General features: G+C 41.8%; 1 protein-coding gene across 5 annotated transcripts in view; it reads left to right on the top strand.

Moving 5' to 3' along the window:
- CREB5 (cAMP responsive element binding protein 5) overlaps positions 1 to 21,255 on the top strand; it is a 406,791-nt gene that overhangs the window by 146,805 nt on the left and 238,731 nt on the right. For all 5 annotated transcript variants that reach the window (XM_036863403.1, XM_036863401.1, XM_036863402.1 and 2 more), the window contains one exon: positions 10,722 to 10,894. In XM_036863403.1, the coding sequence (XP_036719298.1) occupies positions 10,722 to 10,894 (173 nt within the window). The remainder of the gene's footprint in view (positions 1 to 10,721; positions 10,895 to 21,255) is intronic.

Genomic DNA, 21,255 nt, shown 5'->3' with positions numbered 1-21,255 from the left:
GCTCACCAGTCACCTCTGTTGCATTATGCATTTGGGTTTTGCTCTAAGATTTAAACACCAGTAGCTATGATTCAGTTTCCTTGGAAGCAATGGCAGTTCAAGGGTACTTATCCAACAGCCACTTTCCAGGATAGAAATATGCTGCTTAATTAATATCGATCATTAGAACAACCTCGTAGGAACTTAGGTTTGTGAAGTACTAAACAATTTACAAAGCAAGGCCACTCATGGAGAGCCACCTGACGGGTTCCACCAGCAGCACAATGAAGTGCAAGCCTCTTCATTCACTATTGTTTCAGAGGAGGAAGTCTATCTTGTTGCACATTTTCCTTCCTACTGAGGATCACATTTCTATTTTATGTTCAGAGAGCATAATGTTGCCAAATATTCAGGAATGCAGATGCCCAACCAGTGCTCCAGGCAGGGGAGTTTTGAAGCAAATTCATTTTAGTGGGCCAGCCCTACCTTCCAGCTCTTTTGGCCAGGAGAGAAGAGCTGAGGAATGGGGGCCTGGGAAAGGCAAGGAAGAGTCTCTCCTCAGACCTGTGCTGTATCATTAGCAGCTTTCAAGAGAGCGCTCCCTTTATACTTCTGGTCATTAAGCAAGTACTTGATTTTCTTTGAAATGGTGAAGAAATAGACCTCAGCATCCCTGTGGTAGTTTTACGTGCACTCTTATTTTTAGTACTTTTACATTTCCTGGTAAGGAAGGGAGAGAAATTTGTGTAGTGATTCTAGAATGGACCACTTGCCTCCTGCACAGCCGTACCACGTGCTCAGTGTGACTTCTCAGCATTTCCCTGTGTGCTCAGTGCTGCTTTCATGATATTAAAGCCCCTTTTCTTCCTTATGCCACACAGAAGCGCGAGCCTGGCAATGCCATTGGTGCCATCTACTTACCTTTCCTGTACCTGCCTCAGGACCCCAGTGTTTTGCTTGTTTCTAATCACTTCACTTTGGCTTTTTTGGGTCTGTTTTCTAGTTGCTAAGGAAGGCCCGTCTTGCCTCGCTTCAACCAGGGCTCGAGTTGACCAGACACCTGGCGGTTTGAGGAGACTGCTGAGCTGTGTTCTGGCCTTTGTGTGTCGATAGGACGTATGAGGACTCAAACCCACAAATGTTCCCTCTTTATATCTTTGGCTTAAGATGACCGTGTGCCCAACTTAGACAAGAGGAAATTGTAGACTGATGGCTCTTTATTTCCATATCATTACCTCGGAAATCATAATTCATGTATCCATTCAATCATTGGTCATCTAGTTCTGTGCCAGGCACGGAGCTTAGGCACTAGCGATAGAAGAGAAAATGAGGCAGGCACTGTCCCTGCCTTCCTGGAATTTATAATATGGTGAACTAGAAATAGGAAGTTACTGTGTGATCAGGATAAGAGGTGATAAAGCTCTGGAACTTGTGGGAAAACAAAGAAAACAGCTATGGGAATCGTTATGGAGGTAGAATCAACGAACTAAAGAAGTTAAGAAAGATCATGTGCTTAATGGTGGATCAGTTGCAAACCCAGACCTGTTGACTAGCCCTTTGCCCTCCAGACTGTGGTCTTATCAGCTCTAGATGATGCGTCTTTCCCTCTTTCTAGTGTGTGTGTGAGAAGGTATTTTTCTGACTCATTTGTTTTTCATCCCCTTCTTTCCCTGGATTTCCATATTCCCTCTAAACTGTAGGTCCTCCAAGAGAGTGCCTACTTTTCCTTTTTTGTCTTTCCACAGTATTAGTTACACTTACTATGTATTTTCTCAGCGAACATCTATGTGACAGGGGACAGGCATTGTATTAGGCCCTGAGGACAATGATATGAAATCACACCCTGTCCCTGTAACCAAAGTGTTCACAGCTAGAAGGGGAAAACTGACCTGAAGTGTATAAGTAAATGTACCCATGTGTTATAGGAGCTTTGAAAGGAGTATGTATGGGATAAGATGGAGGACAGAGGAGTGGTTAATTAATTATAATATGGTGACATAGAAATAATGATGACAATTACACATTGTGATGTGATATAAAGGCAAGGATTGGGGTGCTGAGGTAGAAAATAACAGGGGGATGGATATCTCTAGCTAGGGAGGTAGTGTTAGCATTGGTAGTAATCATGATAATAATAATTATAATAATGGCTACTAACACTTATTGGACATTTAATGTGTCCAACATTGCACTCAGCTCTGTATTTACATTACTTAAATTAATCTTTATAAAAATCTTACAGGGTAGGGTGGTTCCTATGTGACAAATGAGAAAAATAAAGAAAGAGAAGCTATAAACTTGCTCAAGATCACACATCATTCATTTCTTCACCGAATAATTGAATTTATTGCACATCTACGAAGTGCATGACACTGGCTGTTCTGAGATGAACATGGACTATTCCCTCCTCCAAGTTTCCTGGAGGAAACATTTGTGAAAATAAGTCAGGCTTTCTAGTGGAGGTGTGGACAAGGCACTGTGGGAGAGCAGAGCAGGGAACTAACGGGGCCAGAAGGAGTGGGGGAAGGCTTCATAGAGGAGGGAGCGTCGGAGCTGGATCTTGATGAATGAATTGACTGAAGAGAGGAAGTGCTATGTGCAAAGGTGAAAAAGAGACATGAAATGGTGTGGGATAGTCAAGAAGCTTTGAGGTCTGTGTGTGTGAGTGGTAGGGGAGGGGATGGGGAGGATGGGTTGCCAGGAGGTGATGTGGGAAAGATTGATGGGGACCAGTTTGTAAAAGGCTGAAGTCAATGGGAGGGTACATGTAGGAGGTCAGGGATGGCCAGCAGAAGTGTTTAAGTAGGCTGGTGCCATGATGGAATGCACAGCTTTCTGGAAGAAGATTCTTGAGAAATGAGGAACCTTACCAATTAGCAGTACAATGTACAGTATCATTTTCAGTGGAGTTAGATGAATTTCTAACTTCCAGGATATCTGTATATACAGCAGCCCCAGAAATTTGCTCCACGTAATTCTAGTAACCTGAATGAAGTCCTAGTGCCATTTCATTCGTTCTATCTCATAAGATGATATTTAGCAGAAGCAACCAAGACAGTAACGTGGGAGATCAGAGCAGAGACACGGACAGTCCAGGGCACTGAGAATCTGAACAGGAAGGAGCAGGATCTTGGAGAGACACCCCAAAACTGTTTCTCACAGTCAAGGGTGGCACCTGAGAAGACATTTATTGTCTTGAGCATTTTACTACAGTACTAAATGAATAGCTATAAAATGCTTACAGGGATGCTTCAGGGCTCTGCTGCCTCAAACCCAGTATTAGAAAGGATAACAGAGGTCTGGGATTGGAGGAGAGCATGGACCAAGTCAGACGGATCTTGCTGCTCTGTATCCTGCAGACTGACATCTAGAGCCCCAGTCAGGGGGACTGCCTGCTTCCTGGAAATGTGTGAGTGGGCTAAGGCCACTGAGGGTTACGTCAGTGTGCGAGCTGCCTTTCTACCCATTGCAAGGGAAGTTGCCTTAGAAGTTGAACTTGATCCAGACGTCAGAGAAATGATCTCTTTCTCAGGCTTTCCCTGAGCTCTTGGAACTCTTAAGGAAGGTGAGCTAACATCAAAGAGTGAGCTAGTGATGGTTGCTTGTTTGTTTTGGTAATTTGATAAAAGTATTGATCAACACTTTTTGAACTACAGCCTTCCCTCCCTAATTCTAATCTGCACTATTCATTGTAAATCAGTTTAGAAATGCCTATGCAGCCAACATGACCTTGAGACAAGGGTCGCTAATCAGTCACTTTGTGATGAATTAATGGTGTATTCCCAGGCTTTGCTAGGTGTGAAGACAGTAGTGATGACATTGATGCAAATTAATGGTATGATAGATAGACTGTAGTTCTCAGGATCACATACCAGCATCAGTTAATAACTTCTTTTAATGTCCATAGAAAGGATATCAGGTATACTTCATTTTTTGCTGTGTCACTTTCTGCTAGAAAATATTTTTACAGAGGGACTATAGAGGCAGTGTGGCTTAGTAGGTAACAGCCTGGATTCTGAAGCCAAACTGCCTAGTTCTGAGCTTCTCCACTTATTGGTTGTGTGACTTTGAGGACTCTTAACCTCTCTGTGCCTCAGTTTCCTCATCTGTAAAATGGGGATAATAATCATACCAAACTCCTAGGCTGATGATAAGGATTAAATGAGTTTTCTGACGTATGGTCATGCTGTATAAGTGTTAGCCATTATTTATAGTATTTCCATTAATATCAGTCATAGGGAGTAGCCACCAGAATGAACCATTACTCTCTGAGCTTCACATTCTGAACTTTACTAAAAGGAAAGAAGTACACATTTGCTGTCAGGCACTATGATGGAACATTTGTTATCTCATGTGAAACTCTACAATCCGGTCCATTAGATGATTATCTCCATTTTAAAGATGAGGAAGGTATGGCTCAGAGAACTTAAATAACATGCCCCAGATGATATAGAGCTGAAGTGAACTTGAGCCCAATTACAGTTCTCATGTTTTCCTTCTGTACTTTTGTTCCTTTTAGAATTCTCCAGGGATAAGTAACAAACTCTGAAAAAGCAGAATTAAAAGTGCATGTCAAAGCTGGCATTTTCACAGTACCCTGTGCTGTCTTCTCCCTTCCTCTCCTGCAGAGGTTGCCTGAGATGCTGTCTTATCTTATGTGGTCCATCTTGCACTGTGTGACTATGCTCAGGAGAGAGAGGCAGCCTGCGTGTCCCCTGGTCTCCCCCAGCCCCCTGCCTTGCCTCCTCTAATACGTCACTGGTTCCTCTGTCATGGAGCAGCCCACCCTCTCAGTAAGATTCAAAACACTCCTACTGTTCCAGCTCCCGAGAGCACCAGAAAGGAGTCGACACCCTCTAGAATCCCTCCTACACCTCCAGAGAGCCTAGTGCCTTCCAGAAGGTTAGAACCTTTGTTATTCTGTGAAAGTCTCAGACATCTTTTGGATGCAGTTCCTCGATGTTTACATCTGGGAAGTTCTGAAAGTCTTCATAATTGCCCGGGCATCATTAAGATGCAGACAATTCTAAGATTGCACAACTCAGCTTGTAAACACATGTCGGGATGACCCTGGCTCCTTATAGAGAAACTTATAAAGTTACTACACCTTGGCAGTTGGAAAGAATGTAGATTTGAAGATAACATTTTGGTACTTCATGGGAATCAACATCATTTGGCCTCTATGCTCCAACCTTCACTTTCATTTGTGGTCCACCTCCCTTCATCCTTCATTACCACACCCTAAAATTATAGTTGTTTGTAAGAGCATGGACTTACATTCATATACATCAGGTTGTTTTCTGCATATTGTATTCCAAGCCCATGCATGCAGGACAATTACCACTCTACCTCCAGCTCACTGACTATGCAATCAAGACTCATTATTACCCTGGTTCTCATCCCATTCACGCCCTTTATGTCTCAGAACAACAGTGAATGGAGAGCAAGGTATATTGCAGGGTATGAAGGGAATAAGAAGGCCAAGGACATGGGGATAAATCTGAACTAAGGAGGGGAAAATTTAGGTGAAGATGGTTTGTCTGAGGAGCTTTATCATCTTCGATGTTTGAGAAATTTTACTTTTTGTTAGATCTGTTTCTTGAATCATGATCCTTGGGTCTGATGGAAAACTATAATTTTTGGAAGGCTTATTTCTGCAAAAGCTTATGGTTATGGAGAAAAATCAATGTTTGTAGGCCCATGAATCAGAGTCTAAGAAGTCTGTTTGGATATTTAGTGTCTCATAAAATGTAACATAGAAAGACTTGTGGAGTATCAGAGCTGTAAAAGATCATGGAGACCATGATCCACCCCCCTCCTTTTAGTGATGAGGCTGTGAAGCCAAGGGAAGCTGAATGATTTACGCAGGTTACATGGCTACAAGGAGGGTTAGAGAGACTGAAGTAGAAGAGACCTCCTGACTCCTAAACCAGTATATTTTCAGCATTATCACACATTACTAATCATTTGGAAGCATTTGGACCAAAGTATGAACCGTGTATTATGAGAGAATCTTAGCAAAAAGAGACCTTGGAGGTTATCTAGTGCCATCTCCCTCCTGATGCAAGAATCCTCTTGGTGACATTAACAGATGGCACTACTCCCTACTGATGCTAGGAAGCTTAGTACTTTATAAGGCAACTTGTTTTATCTTTGGCTATCCCTACATATTGGTAAATTTACCCCAACAAAAGGTCGAACTTCTATTTTTAAAGCATCAGTCCAGAAGGAGTGAGTGTGGCCAAAGGGTAAAGGAATGGCATTAGTGATGGTGTAGAGTTTTACTCTTTTTATCGTAAAATAAGGATAATAATGCCTATCTTGTAGGGTCAGTGTGGGGATCAGAGGTGCAGTTTATAAAGCATCTGCCATAATAGCTGCTTCAATAGGTACTCAAATTTTAGTTATTGTTGGCTTTTGTCATCATGATCCCATTTTTTGAAATTATGCCCTCTGGAGCAACATAGACTATGTCTAATCCCGCAAATATTTGAAGGCAGTTAGCATGACCTCTAAGCCTTCTTTTCTTCAGACTAAATATTCCCTGATTCTTCTACCATTCTTCCTGTGATGCATTTTGGATGCCTCCATTGCTTTCATTCCCTCCTATTTGTCAATTTCCCCCTTAAACTGTGGTGGCCAAATGTGGTCAGTCTGATGTGCTTGACAGTGGAATAATTACATCCCTTGATCTGGACATCGCACTTCTCCTACAGCAACCTAGATTTATGTTAGCATTTTTGGAGGCCAGATCACACAGTTGGCTCACGTAAAACCTTGTTCTACTATCCAGAATGTTAGCGACGTCTCCCAACATTGTGTCAACCACAGATTTGACAAGCATGATTTCTACATCTTCATCCAAGTGGTTGATAAAAATGTTGAACAAGAAAAGGCCAAAGGCTGAGCCTCCAGGAACACCTCAGATCCTTCCCTGCATATTGACATCCAACCGCTGGTTGGTGACATTGTTTCACCAGCTCCAAGTCTACTCACCTATGCTAACAAAAATAACTCAGCAAGATATAGTCATTCTTTGTGTTTTTGAAATTGGATATTTACTTTATTTAAAGATAAAATGACATTCTTTTATCAAGGAAGACAGGTTTTGAACCCATAATTGGGAAAATGTGAACTCAGAAGTAATTTCATGTTTGAGTTACTATGTAATGCTGAAAGAAAAAAAAAAAAACAAAAAACTTCTCTAAATGTGAAATGATAATGCTCGCTTAAATTTGTTTATTTTTCCAAAATGTTTCGAAATTATTCTCTGGGTCTGGGGGAAGGAGGCTGGAGAATTTGCAGATTTCATGCGTTGGGGAGAAAGGAGATTTTTGAAATATTAAGATATAACTTTCAAGAGCTTTTTCCATCTCTGGTGGAGATCACAGAAACAAAGAGATCTCTTAAAAATGTTGGTGGGGGAGGGTGTGAAGTATATCCTAGATAGTCTTTTTTATTCTTTTTAATGGTTCTCAGAGAAGAGTCTTAACTTTTTGAGGGGAGAGTTATTTCTTTCTCTCATTTAACATGCTTTATGCTGAAGAAGTCAAACCAGTGTCTTTGCACCAGGTTTCAAAATTTTTGAACCAAGTTTTTCTTGGTTTCCATGGTGGAGATAAAGAATGGTTATGGACATCCCATTTGAGCCAAAGTGCTCAAAGACTTGAAGCTCGTTTCTTGGTATCTTCCTTGAAGGGCTCGTTTAATGTTTTCTCAAAGGCTTTACTTTCTAATCTACGTTCCACGTTTGTGGTTTTCTTCTTAATTCTGATCCTCTCTATTTCTCTACCCCATAATCAAACAAGTATGTTAACATCTAACATATCTTACATCTTTTATTGTGATCATGCTTTGAGATTTCAAGGTAAATAGACAAAAGAGTTAGCATTCTCAAAAATCGCCCAGGGAATAAAAGATAAGATTTCATTATACTGAATATCCTAGGAATGTCATTTTATAATTTACTCATTCTCTCACTATTTACTGCATGCCTACTGTGCCAGGCAATGATCTGGGCCACGGAGACTCAATGGGGAGTAAAGTTGTACTTAGTCCCTTCTCTCATTGTGCTTATATTCTAGAGGGAGAAACAGATATTGATTAAATAACCGAAGACAATTGTAAACTTGTGAAAAGTGCTATGAAGGAGGGGGAGAGGGTGCCCCTCATTGTAGAGGTCAGGGAAGGCTTTCTCACATGATGCTTAGTTTGTGATTTGAAGGTGGAGTCTGGGGAAGAGTACAGGTAGCAGAAAACAGCATATTCAGCTCTGTGCTGAAATGGAGCATCTTCAGTATGAGAGCAGGAAAATTCATGCAGGTGGAGTGAATCGCAGAGAGCCAGAGTGAAGGTGGTGTGAGATGAGCAGGGGAGGTAGGAAGGGTGTCATACAGGCCTTGGAGGTCACACTGAGAGTTCTGTCGGGGTCTTCTGAACCATGAGAAGCCACCTAAGAAGCATGGAGAGGGTGGGCCATGTAGCTGGATTTGTGTGCGATGAGATCAGTTTTGCCTTTTGAAAGGATGACTGTGGCTGTATTACGGGAGCAAGGAGGAAGGGAAATCAAGTGAATGACAAGGGACCAGTTAGGAGAGCACTTGTTTAATCCAGGAAAGAAGATGGTGGTTGGGTGGAAGTTGGTGGAAAAAGAGACAGAAAGAGAAGGATGCTTACATTGAATTTATGGTACTTGGGGACTACACGTGGGGGTGATAGAAAAGAGGTGCCAAAGGAGGGTTCAGACATTTTATATTATTGTTTGTAAACTTAAAGAGAATATTATTTTTAAAATTGTATAGCTCTATTGGTAACTTTCACTAGCACAGCACAACAGGAATAATAAAAAGAGAGTCAGAAATCCTTCTGTGCCTCAGATCTATTATTGACAAAGTAGGTGACTGTGAACAGGATGAAAAATTTCAAATATCTTTAAGGATCTAAACACTGGAAAAATAATACTTACAATGTTTACTTCATCACAACCTCACTAAGACCTAGAGAAATAAGTTTGTGAAGGTTCACTTTTGAAAGAAATAACGATTATCTTTACTTTCGCTATTACTTTTAGTTTGATTCTCTATGCCCCTAGATCCTACAAAAAGAACTCAAGCATATCCCTGTGCTGCCACCCCAATACAAATCACCATTTCCTTTCATCTCAGTTTAACCAGCCACAATATTTTCCCACGTCAGAAAAACCTTCCAGTATATAAGGGGAGCCTTTGGATCATGTGTGTGTGTCTAAGCCTATTCATGCCTTTGGGATCTCAAGACAACAGTCGGCTTACAGTCTAAGCCAGGTGCTCAGTTGCCATCTGGGCTCCTGACAAGCTGTGTGGTCAGGGTATAGAAATCAGAAACCTGGGAAAGGTGCAGTGTGATGGGCACAGGCACCCCCAATACCATATATGTTATCACCATCATTTTACCCAGAGTGCAGGAAATCTGTTCTTTACAGAAGAACTTCAAAGAACCACTACTAGTAGTCCTGGGTAACATTTTTTTTTTTTTCTTTGCCAAAGCGCAGACAGATAGATATTTTTCCTCTAGTAAATTGCTAGTGACACTCCATTTCTTTCCTGTCATCCTCAACCCATTGTCCAACTGACCTCTCAGATTTCCCTACCCTTCAAGGCTGAAGGGCTGTACCTGGCTGTTTCCAGAGGCCCACTGACTTATGTTGCTTTGCCCTGAACTTTCTTTTTCTCTTCTAGGTTCTGAATTTCTCACATTTCAGCCCCACCATGTTGATCAGCCCTCTTCTGCCTCAGTGTGAATCCTCTCTTGTTGTCCCATTGACATTCTTTTCTAGGAAGAGCTGTCTTTTCAGCCAGCTTTATCATGCATATTTTACCTTATTTTTGAATTTTAAACAAAGAAACCTTCATTCAAGTCATCAGAAATAAATACATGATATTAGGTCTCTCAAGTGACTCAGTTGTGTCATTATTTTCTTCACTACTTTCATGCAGTGTTTGCTTACTAGCTGCCTACTGTGCTCTAAGCACCATGGATAGAATAATGAACACAAACATTCTATATTCTTGAGGAAAAGACAATGAACAAGTAAACAGACGAGAAATCATTGTCAGTATTCCATTATTCCACCAAATTGTTAGAAATTGATTTTATGGAAATACAGCAGAGTTGTAACTCTCACTCTTGTCATTGGATCCCAGACACCCTGTTGTCTTTTCCAGTCGTTCATCCTCAGTCCCCAGGTTGTTGAGCTTGGGTCATGAGTACCCAGATTATGATTTGGAAAAGTAGTTTCCTGGAAAAAAAAAAGAGGTGGTTAGTCTTATAGGACTGAAAAAGAAAAAATAACAAGTGTGCTTGTCATTCAAAGCAGGGTGCTGAATGGCTCTTCGCTAAATCATAGTATTATGCACTTACCACAGAAATCATTTTCAAATGCAATATATATCACACCAAGTCAGAGCAGATATGCACTAAACATCCCTGATGTAAACCTCCCATTGGGATGGCGGCGGGGTGATTAGCGAACTTCCAGGTATTTTCTTATGTGCTTTCCTCTTAAGGTGAATAGTTACTTTTCATCTCATCGTAGCTGTAATTTGTAACAAAGATAAATGGACCCATGGCTTGCCAGAAGCCATAACTCTGTATTTAGTTGACATGACCAGATTCCCTATTTTGGCCTTTGAGAGCTTGAGAGTAGACTGAAGCATTCACCTCTTCTGACCCTTTTCCCTCTGTCTTCTGTCTTCTCTGGGCAGAATATCTCGATGCATAACACCGTTGGTGGGGCCATGGTGGGGCCTGGAGCTCACCAGCTTGGCAGCACCCGGATGCCCAACCATGACACCAGCGTTGTGATTCAGCAAGCCATGCCGTCACCCCAGTCCAGCTCTGTCATCACACAGGCACCTTCCACCAACCGCCAGATCGGGTAAGGAGACCTCCTCGGCTGTCTCTGGGTCCTGGCTGGAGCTCAGGAAATGTTCTAGACTTTCTCCTAGTTTCTAGTCCTCAGGTTGGATAAGGCAGAAGTTGGTTTTCCTGGCTGGTGTGATATTGCCTAGAGCTCAGAGTGATGTTTTTGATGGGAGAAGGGAAGAGGGATTCTCTGTTTGGTGGAAGCTCTTTGACCCTGACTTTGGGGAGAAAAGCAAGTCATTCTGTGTCATTGTTTCTTCAAACAAGATTCTTGAACTTCAAGATGACCATGGGGAAACCCCATGGATGTTGAGAGCAGAGCATAGTTCTCAGGACAAATGCTTGAGGATGGCGGAGGGAAGTGTCACCTGCCCAGCCTCCTCCCTAACAGAGTATGTCCCTCCATTCCTAAGATCTAAGCCCATCACCTGTGTCTTTGGTGTATTTCCATGGTCCTCCTTCCCTCTGATCATTTCTTCTGTGCTTCTCTTCCTTTTTAATACCTTCTCATTAGCTCTCCTCTCTCTGCATTGGTCCATATTCATTCCTGGAGTAGACAAAACAAAGAAAGCAGGCCCTATCCCTCTCATTTATGTAAAAAAAGACAACACTGAGGCATTGAGAAAAATAGGTAGAATGCCCCCAGACTCTGTGTATTATGGGATGGAAAGAGAGCTCACTTCTGAGTATCAGGTGATAGCTCTCGGCCCTTGTTACTCAGAGTGTGGTCTGAGGACCGGCAGCGTGGGTATTACCCAGGCGCTTCTTAGAAATGCAGAATCTCTAGCCCAGCTTCCTTCTCTCCAGAATGAGGATGGTATCTCTCCTTTCCACCCTCACAAGAGTAAAGTGAAAAGGAAATAAAAGATTTAAGAGTGCTTGGGATCTTAGAAAGAAGAGGTAGTAACTTAAGCCAAAGAGCTATGATAAATTTATGTTGCTGGATGCTGAGAACTGCTTGCTCTCTGTTCCCAGAATTGTCTGTTTAAAATAGGAAAGGGAGCTTGCTGTGTTTGGTATATGCATCAGAATTTAGTTTGAATATTCCATTGAATAATAGATACCGTGATTTTAAGAAAAATATTAGAAGCTGTCCCACTATTTGTCAGTCTGTCTTTTCCATTCCTTGTTTTAAATGCTTGTAAGAATTCCACGCCAACAGAGAGCACTAGGGACAATGGCTTATCCCTCCTTAGAATGCTCTAGAAAGGGTACCTTGTCTCTCACATTTCTCAACTCATCAGGATGGGTTGTGACATATGAAGATGAATCTTAACAAATGAAAGTTGTGGGTGATGACTATTCTGTGAGTTTGCCATGGGTACATTTGGTTTCCCATTCAAGAAACAGAAAATTAATCTGGCCATTTGAATGCTTGGCTTTGTTGGAAGAAGCCAATGCTAAATTTGCAAGTGTCTCTGTTAAAGATTTCTTTTCTTCTCAAATAACTATGGGAGCAAATGTTGCATCACCTAAAGCAAGAACCTATAATATACTAAGAGGGTGAGGTTGTTAAAGACAGCATCTCAATCTCAAGGGACTCCTTCACTCCAGGGGCTTGGCTTTGGGCAAACAATTCACAGTTAGGCAAGCTAATTGTAATTATTTTATTTTTCTTTCAAAGGGAGAAAAACATAAAATGTGCTAGAGTTTACTAGCAGTTTTACAGCATTCCTTCTCCCCTGGAGTTCTGCTTCCTGCCCCATGACTACCCTCTTGCAGGACCTCAGTATTTGGCCATGTTAGTACAATGCTGGTTTTTGTGAAACAATCATTTAAGGGTTAGCACTAAATTCTAAGATGGGTATTGACTCTGTCAGTAATGTACCCAGCTGGCCCAGGGCTGTACAGTTGGATGACATTCCTAGGCTGTGTCACTGCCCTGACAGGTGCGGGTGTTTCTCTGTTACATGTGACCTCCCGACCCACTCTGTCTTCTCGTTTATTCCCAATCCTGGGGTGTTATGTGTCTCTCCTGGTGTGTTCTAGGAGATAATTGTCACTTTTAGGACTCTGTCTTGTTGCCGAGCTTGAAGGAAGCTGTTTCTTTGCTTCACATCCTTCCCTGTTGTGCTTACCATGTTGATTCCAACCCCTACTTCCTGTGATTTCCATTTTCTCCACGTGACCCATCTAAAACCTTGCCCGGATGATCATGGGGGCTCAGCAAGTAACAACCCAACCCATCTCACCAGTGGATTCAGAATGAAACTCTAGGTGGTAACATTTGGGGATGGTTGACTCTTTTAGTTCTCTCAGCAAAGAGGAAATGAGTACTTATTTTAAAACATGAGTTCCCTCTGGAGACTGTGTCTTTAAATGAGCATTTGAAATTGCAGATAGTTTTCTTTTTTTTTCTCTGAGGCTGCACAGAACCATATTGTAGTAATATTCTGATTTTTATCACAACCTCAAATATTTAAGTGTCAAAATCTGGCCAAGCCACCTGCAAATGTTTGCCATGGCTACTGGCCAACAAAAACAGCAAACAGCAATGAAAGTCTTCATTCAGGCTCAGCACTTAAGCTGCATCCAGCCAGAGAGGCTGGGACCCACCTGTGCCCACGCACAGGGCTCTTTTGCTGCGGCCAGTGGGTGTGTTCACGACTAGAACTTTGCGGGAGAGGGAGGGGGCTGCCTGTCTCCTATTCCCCCCTTTTCTTCCCTTCGACTAGTGCTCGGCTTCTGTTGCCAATCCCACTTTTGTTCTCCTTTCTGCCACTACCCCGCTTCATGTTGTATTTAAACTTAGCGGTTTGAATGGATTGGGAGTGACATTGACATGAAGGACGGGGAAATGAGAGCAGTGCCTGTTCTCAGGGAAGACTTGGGGGACAAAGTTTATGCATCCTTGTGTGCGCATTTGATTTTCATGCTTTTGGAGCAGGCATTGAGCCAAAGTAGAACAAAATGAGTGTGTGTGCAAAAATCTGAAGAAATAAGGTTATAAAAGTAGGTAGACAAACCACATGGGCAACTTTCAGTGCATCCCATGTCACCCCCCCCCCACCATGCCGATGCCCAGTTCTGTCCAAGTAGCACTTTTATCCCAATAGAAACTGGAGGTAAGTATAAATATCCCAAATTGCACTTGTGTGGTTAGGCAGCCTAGAAAAACACACAGCGCTAGAGAGTGTAGGAGGCATCCCTAAACTAGTGACTACTTGTGCTTAGTCAAACGGGCAGACGCTCTGTCGGAAAGAGTGTCTTTGGGTGATTGATGGTAGCATTTTAGGAGATAAGTTTTCCAGATGGAAAAAAAAAAAAAAGAGTGAGCCATGGGCTGTGGGAGAGACAGAAAACAAGCATGTGTTAAATATAGATGAAATCGATTCAGGCTTGGACCAAATATGTGGCAGATTCCAAACAGTATCTCTACTCCAGTCATTTTTATTAGATATCATGTAACAGGCTCATTAATTCAGGACCAAGTCTGCAAAACCCGGGAAAATGGTGGATGAGCAGGTAACAGTAATGCAAATTCTCTCTGTCTCTGTCTCTTCTTCTGTCTTTTTCTCTCTTTATCTCTGTCTCTCTCCTCATATGAGACATTTTTGTAGGAGTCAGTAATCAGTTGAGTAGGTGGCTATAATCTTAATACATCCCAGCTTTCCTAAAGAAGCCGATTTCTCTTTATGGAGTCAATGTTATTAGATAATTCATGCTCAGTAATTCTTCAGGAGAACTGTGAAGATAATATAGAGTGTGGAGGTCTACAAAAATGGATGTCAGTACAGAGTTCTGACAGGTTATGGGAGGCGCTGCCAAAATATTCCACAAAATTTCTTCCTGTTTTCAAAATGTTCCATAGATTTAGTTCTCTGTATGGAATTGGGCAAATACATAAGCTCTTTAGATTACTGGTGAAGATTATTTGACAGTAACTGTTTACAATGGAGGTGTGATACATCTAACATCAGAATATACAAGTGTTCCTACCAAGGCTGATATTTGCACAGAAGGTATCTGGTCCATTGTGGAATATTCTAGTTAAGATATCAGGAAACTAGAAAATATGTTCAACAGCGTGTGTATATGAAACCTCTCCCTGATTATATGCCAGTTTTAGTCCTGGCAGATATATGTTTGTGTGATGTGCAGCTCTATTAGCTGTTTGGTCATAAGCTCTATTTGCATGAAGCTGCACTTAGGCAATGTAGACCTAAAACTTAGCCAGAAATTTGTATAAAATATCGTAGAAGCAAATCTTGTTTTATGTAAAAATAAAAAGGAACTGATACTCATCATAAATTGTATTTCTCACACCTTTTATGTGATTCTTTAATAATAATACTAATAAAAAGAAGAGCTTATCACATCTCAGAACTTGTTGGCATAAAAAGCAACGCCACCTTGCCTATCGGGGAGAGTCGTGTGGCTTTGTTGTGACTGTTGTATGTGTCGTTGCTGCTTGAGGTGTCCATTGAGATGGGAATGTTAATTGATTCAAAGGTTTTTGTGTTATTGTTGCTCTGAAACAAAAAAAAAAGGAGAGTGGTCAATAAATGATGCCATCACAGAAAGGCACCAATTAAAGAAGCCTTAGGTAACAAAGCAGGTTACACTTTAAGAATGTGCTTGCTCTGTAAGTGCATAGGTGTATAAATCCATTATTAAGAGTTTTCTTAAACTCCACAAACCAACAGAGCATGATTAAGACTGTCACTGCCCACAACCGGGCAGTGCTAGCGGCGTCCAGGCCAGCCTCTTCTTGCTAGGGGCAGCAGCCGGCAGGCCCCGGCTTATCACTGCCCGCCCCTGCCCCCTACCCTTCTCCAGGACAGCCTGAAGCCTCCTTTGAGTAATTCAGAACAGGAGCCATTGTTTCCTGCTTTGTGTTTTGCTGAATATCACGGCTATGAACATTGCTTTATTGTTAGAAAGTTGCTGGATCTTTCACAGCACGGAGAACATTTACGAGGGCCCTTCAGGGGGATGCTTTCTGGGAGGGTTGACAGACTTAACCATATGGCTCCCGTTAAATCCCATACAGAGCCTTGAGAAATTACCTCTGACAAGGGGGCCAGCAGCCTTCCACTCACAGAGTTTTATGTGTGGAATGAAACATTAAGTACTGATGCTTGAGGAAATATAAGGTTTCTTAACATTCAAAAGTTGTAATACCACATGGTATTGTGGCCAGATGAAGGGGGCAGAGCCAGAACACCAGAGCACTTGGCTGCATATTCCAAGAAGCAGAAAAACACCCCTGCTCTCCTCTCCGAATCTGGTTCTTGCCTGTGATCCCTCAGGCCAGTCTTGTATGTCTTGGTGTCTCAGCTTCTCACCCAGCACACAGCAAGTCTGGTATCTTAGCTCGGACTGCTATAGAAAAATACCATAGACCCGGTGGCTTAAACAATAGGCATTTATTTCTCACAGTTCTAGAGGCTGGAAAGTTCAAGGTCAAGGTGCTGGCAGACTTGGTTCTTGGTGAAGGCTCTCTTCCTGCCTCGCAGATGGCCATCATTCTCACTGTGTGCTCACCTGACCTCTTCTTTGTGCATGCAGAGAGAGAGAGACAGACAGGCAGATTGACAGAGAGACAGAGAGAGAGGAGAAAGAGACAGAGAGATGGTGTCTCTTCCTCTTCTTAGGACACTAATCCCATTATGGGGGCTCATGACCCATTTAAACCTAATTACCCTCAAAGGCCCCACCTCCTACTACCATCACATGGGGGTTAAGTCTTCAACATATGAATTTGGAGGAAGACACATTCAGTCCATAACAGCTAGTCTTCTTGGGAAAGAAAATTGAAAGTCACTCTTCAATGGCTTAAGCTATTTGTTACAAAAGCCCGGGATTAGCAGGCTGATACTAAAGAGAAGAAAGGAAGCTAACATTTATCCAACATCTACTATGTGCCAGGCACTGATCTAGCTTTGCATGTTGTTTTCTATCACTTTCCAAGAGCCCAGAGGGGTAGACATTAGTTGCTCTGGGTTTTGTGTTTTTTTGTTTTTTTGCTCTAGGAAGAGAAGTAACTTGTCCAAAGTCATTCAGCCAGTAAGATGAGCAGATTTTTGAACGTGGCTCTATTGGACTTCAAAGCACATGTTTTCCCTGTGCTCCTGCCCATAGCAATCCCAGTGCTGTGGAAGAGACATGAGCATGTCTGACGATTTGGGAGAGTCATCTACCCACAAGAGTTGGCTAATGCTTAGTCTCTGGTTACAGTGTAAAGAGCTTCTGTGCTTTCACACACCTGCAGGGCGGTCAAGGGCAGAGGTGGACACACTGAGTTGCCAGCAGCTGCTTCAGTCCTTCAGGAGAAATATACAGGAGTTCGCTGGCCCTCAAGGCAGGGGGATTGGGGGCTGTTTGAGCACATGGATACAGAGAGGGCCTGTACCCAGGAGATCTGACCAAATCCCCTCATTTGTAAGAAAACCAAAGTCAGCACTAACAGTGCTGCCCTTTCTCCAGCCATTTGGTTGCTGTACAGTTGGCTTTGTGGTTTGCAGGAAGACGCTATCCCCCGCCCAGATGAAGTGCGACTTCCAGCCTATTCTGATTCCTGTGTGGATAGGTGACTTTGCCTGTGACATCCTCTTGGGGGAGGATTTCATTTCTGAATCTTACAAACAGAAGCCCTGCTCACAAAGTTCCAGAACCTTCCATATAAGTGTCTCTGTGTGTTTTGACCTTCTCTTTCCCCCTCACCCACCATTTCTAGACTAGATAGGCACAGGTTAGTGTCTGCTTCTAGAGCAAATACCCTAGGATCATTCAGTCTGTGACTGTTGTAAATTTGGACACTTGTTCTTTTGTGCAGCGTGTTGAAAAGATATGCCTGGAAAAGACGAGCTTGCTCAGAGCCAAACCATGTCAGGTCAGAGGGGAGTCTTGGAAAAGCATTGGCCTTGGGTTCAGAGGTCATGGGTTTAGGCTCTGCCACTCAAAAAGGTTTATAACCTTGGCCAAGTGCACAACAGCCCTCGGCCTCAGTTCCTTCATCTATACATGAAAAGTTTAACCAGCTGATTACAAGTCAGTCTCAGCAACACAATCCTCATTCAGTGCTTCTTTTCTGTCTCAAATTTATTTTCTCTTTCGGTTTGTTTTCCTCCAGGAGCTGAGTTTGGTAGGGGCTCTAGATTATCTGAGTTCCAGGATGAGTTCATGTGCCCACATGGGTAAGAACAGGATAGGACTTGAGAATGCTTGGGAAGAGGAGACCAGTACAGTCAAGAGAAGGGTCCTAACATATGAAGCCAGAGAGACCTGACTTCCAGGCTCAAATCCTAGGTGAATCACAACAAATTTATAATTCTATCACATGGGAATGAACACACCCATTTTACAGCTGAGTAAAGTGAGGTTCAGAGATTACATGACTTGCCCCAGGTCATACTGATGATGGCAAGAGGCAGAACTGGAAGCCAGGCCACCTACACCTCACTGTCCCAAAGGTCCAGATGAACTTGACTTCTCCAAGTTTTGGCTTCCTAACATGTAAAATGAGGAAGCATCACTAGAAAATTCTCAAAGTCTCATCCAGCACTAAAAAGCTGATGATTTTCATAACAAATTTAATTTTGAAAACTACTTGGAAGGTAAGTTGTCTGGGGGCTCAGTGCTATAAGCAAGACTATGTAGTTTCCTCCCTTGCACTAATCTTATCAACAAACTGTTCTTTTATTCTCATTTTGCTAAAAGTGGCTTATTGCTGAAGATCTGACTAGAAAAACACCTAAACAACAGAACAGTCTTTTAGTGAAAGACATAAAACAAGTGTAATGCAAGAAATTGGGACAATTATCTTGCCAGACACAGCTCTATGGGAAAATGCAGTCCACTGTCTTCTTTTTTGGACTTAACTGTTTTTGGGGTTACTTTATAGATGGCCTGAAATATAAGGCTTTAGCTTATATCAATATTTAGTGTTTTCCTAGGGGTAAGCCTTGGATAAGATGCCAAATAACTAAACACTGGGAATTGAGGATATATATTTCCCATAATATAAAATGCAATGATTAACTGCACCTTTCTGTAATTGTCATAGTTCCTACATGGGGATTGGCTCAGTGTTTTCTGTTTTCAGGGCCAGAAACACGAAAGCCTAGCTGGCTCACCACTGTAGGTTTACGTGAGTCCCAGTGTTGTGTTTAGAAAGAGTCCCAGAGCTAAGTGTAATTATTCCTTGAAGAACACCAAAAGGTTTAGTAACATGGGAAAATGACTGGTGTGTGCAACGCTCTCCAAGGTGAGCATGTTAGGAGAAATGAACCTGATAAAGCAGAGCTGGTCCTTTGCAACTGGGAGTACACTTTGCTTTTTTTAAGACTGAGCATGTGCTTGTAACATGGCAGTGTCCCAGGGAGCATTTCTGATTATTTGTAACTTTCATATTCTTACAGACTATATGTCTCATAAAGTATAAATAACTCTTGTCTGAACTGATTGACAAGTAGTTTCTGAGTTAAAAGAGAAGGACTGCAGATAACCTGTGGTGCCCATTGCAATACTATGTATTCACATAATTGGACATTTAGGATTTAAAAGATAAAGGATTCAATAGGTTCTCTCATATGTATTTTTCAATAATATTAGTCCAAATGGATTTTCTTTACCATTATTTTTTATATCCTTTCTATGGAGGATTTAGTTAAAGATGATACAAACTCTGTGGACCTTTTACCTTTGGTTGGGTGAGAATATCACATAAATATCCAATTTGGTTTTAGATTTTGGATATAAAGGGAATCCTTATGTTAAGTTTCAGTTACGTACAAATGGAATCCTATTTCAGTGAGGCAGTGCAATGCCATTGCTAGAGATTGAGAGCCTGGCTGGTGGTTCTGACTCCACCACTCACAAGTTCTGGGACTTTGAACAGACCTGACCTCTCTGGGCCCTACTTTTCCATCTTACAAAATGAAAGAATGAAACTAGATTGTCTAACAAGTGCCCTTTTCTAGCTCTTAGGAACATGTTTGTTTCCTTATCATGACTAACACTCTACCACAGCACTGTTTGGCTGGTAGGGATTATGGAAGAAAAAATTTCATAAAACAGATGCGCCACATTTAGCAGAAAATCTAGTAATCTATTTACTGAATATGTTGTGCTTTTGGTAAATATCAACTGTAAAATTTCTATAGAGTAATAAACATTCTTAATGGTACCAGACACATTTAAAAGAACTTGGAGTTTTATAGTTTCCCCTGCTTTGGTAAAGTGCATTTTGGCTGGTGAATAGACCGGTAAAGTCTGTAAAATGATAGGACCCTGGTGAGTGTGGGGTACAGACATGCTGGAATGTGCTTGGGTTGCTTTTTACAGAGTTGCAGGTCTTTGCAGAGAACAGATGGCCCCAGACATCTTTGAAATGCTAGAAATGACTTCCTGAGTATACTCGTCATATATTGGTTCCGATATGGTAATTCATAAGCCAAATACACAGCACTTTACAGCTGACCTCCGATCTATTATTTTCAGTCCATAAAACCAATAAACATTTCTACACAAACAATCATAATGATGACTGCCACAACAAACACCCATCCCCAAGTCACCAAGCCACTGAACACTTGTCAAATGCACAATGGCATTCTCAGCATCTGTAGGGGCTGGAGGCCAAGCGTTTGGCAGATTCTTAGGGATCACTGCTTAGTGTGACATTTCTTCTCACTTTTCCCAGAGTTTTGCTCAAATTGAATACTTGAAGAGATAAGCAGTAAAGTGCTAGATTGAAGAGAACTGGAGGCTGCTTCCACTTCCACTTCAGTATTATTTGGGTAGTATGAGTGACGCCATTTGATGAACCATGGTAGTATGAGTGACGCCATTTGGGTAGTATGAGTGACGCCATTTGGGTAGTATGAGTGATGCCATTTGATGAACAATGGTAGTATGAGTGACGCCATTTGGGTAGTATGAGTGACGCCATTTGATGAGCCATGGTAGTATGAGTGACGCCATTTGGGTAGTATGAGTGACGCCATTTGGGTAGTATGAGTGACGCCATTTGATCAGTGAAACCAAAGTATACCCCTGAAGCTTTCTATAACCCTATATTGAGTCAGGGTGTATTTTTAATGACAAAATTAGACAAAAATGCAACTTTATAGTTACATATTTCAAATCACAGTCTCTCTAAAACATAGAAAGAATGAATTTAAAAATAATCTGAACTAAATTGTATATTATTAAAGGAGACTGGGGAATTTTAATGTCCAGTTGCATCCAAATGAAAACTGTGTGTGTGTGCCTGGTGTGTATGTGTACACACATTTCATAATATTTTTCTTTACTGGAACATCATTTAGGCCATTTGACATGTATATAACCTTATTCAAAACTCTTGAAGAAATTTTCCGGGTGTATTGCACAAAGCATGGTTTTTCATAATGCCCTGAATGTCCTCTA

The sequence above is a fragment of the Balaenoptera musculus genome, chromosome 9 (assembly GCF_009873245.2).
Source record: "Balaenoptera musculus isolate JJ_BM4_2016_0621 chromosome 9, mBalMus1.pri.v3, whole genome shotgun sequence".
In the NCBI taxonomy this organism is placed as follows: domain Eukaryota; kingdom Metazoa; phylum Chordata; class Mammalia; order Artiodactyla; family Balaenopteridae; genus Balaenoptera; species Balaenoptera musculus.
The sequence above is the reverse complement of the archived record's forward strand: the minus strand, read 5'-3'. Positions and strand labels throughout refer to the sequence as shown.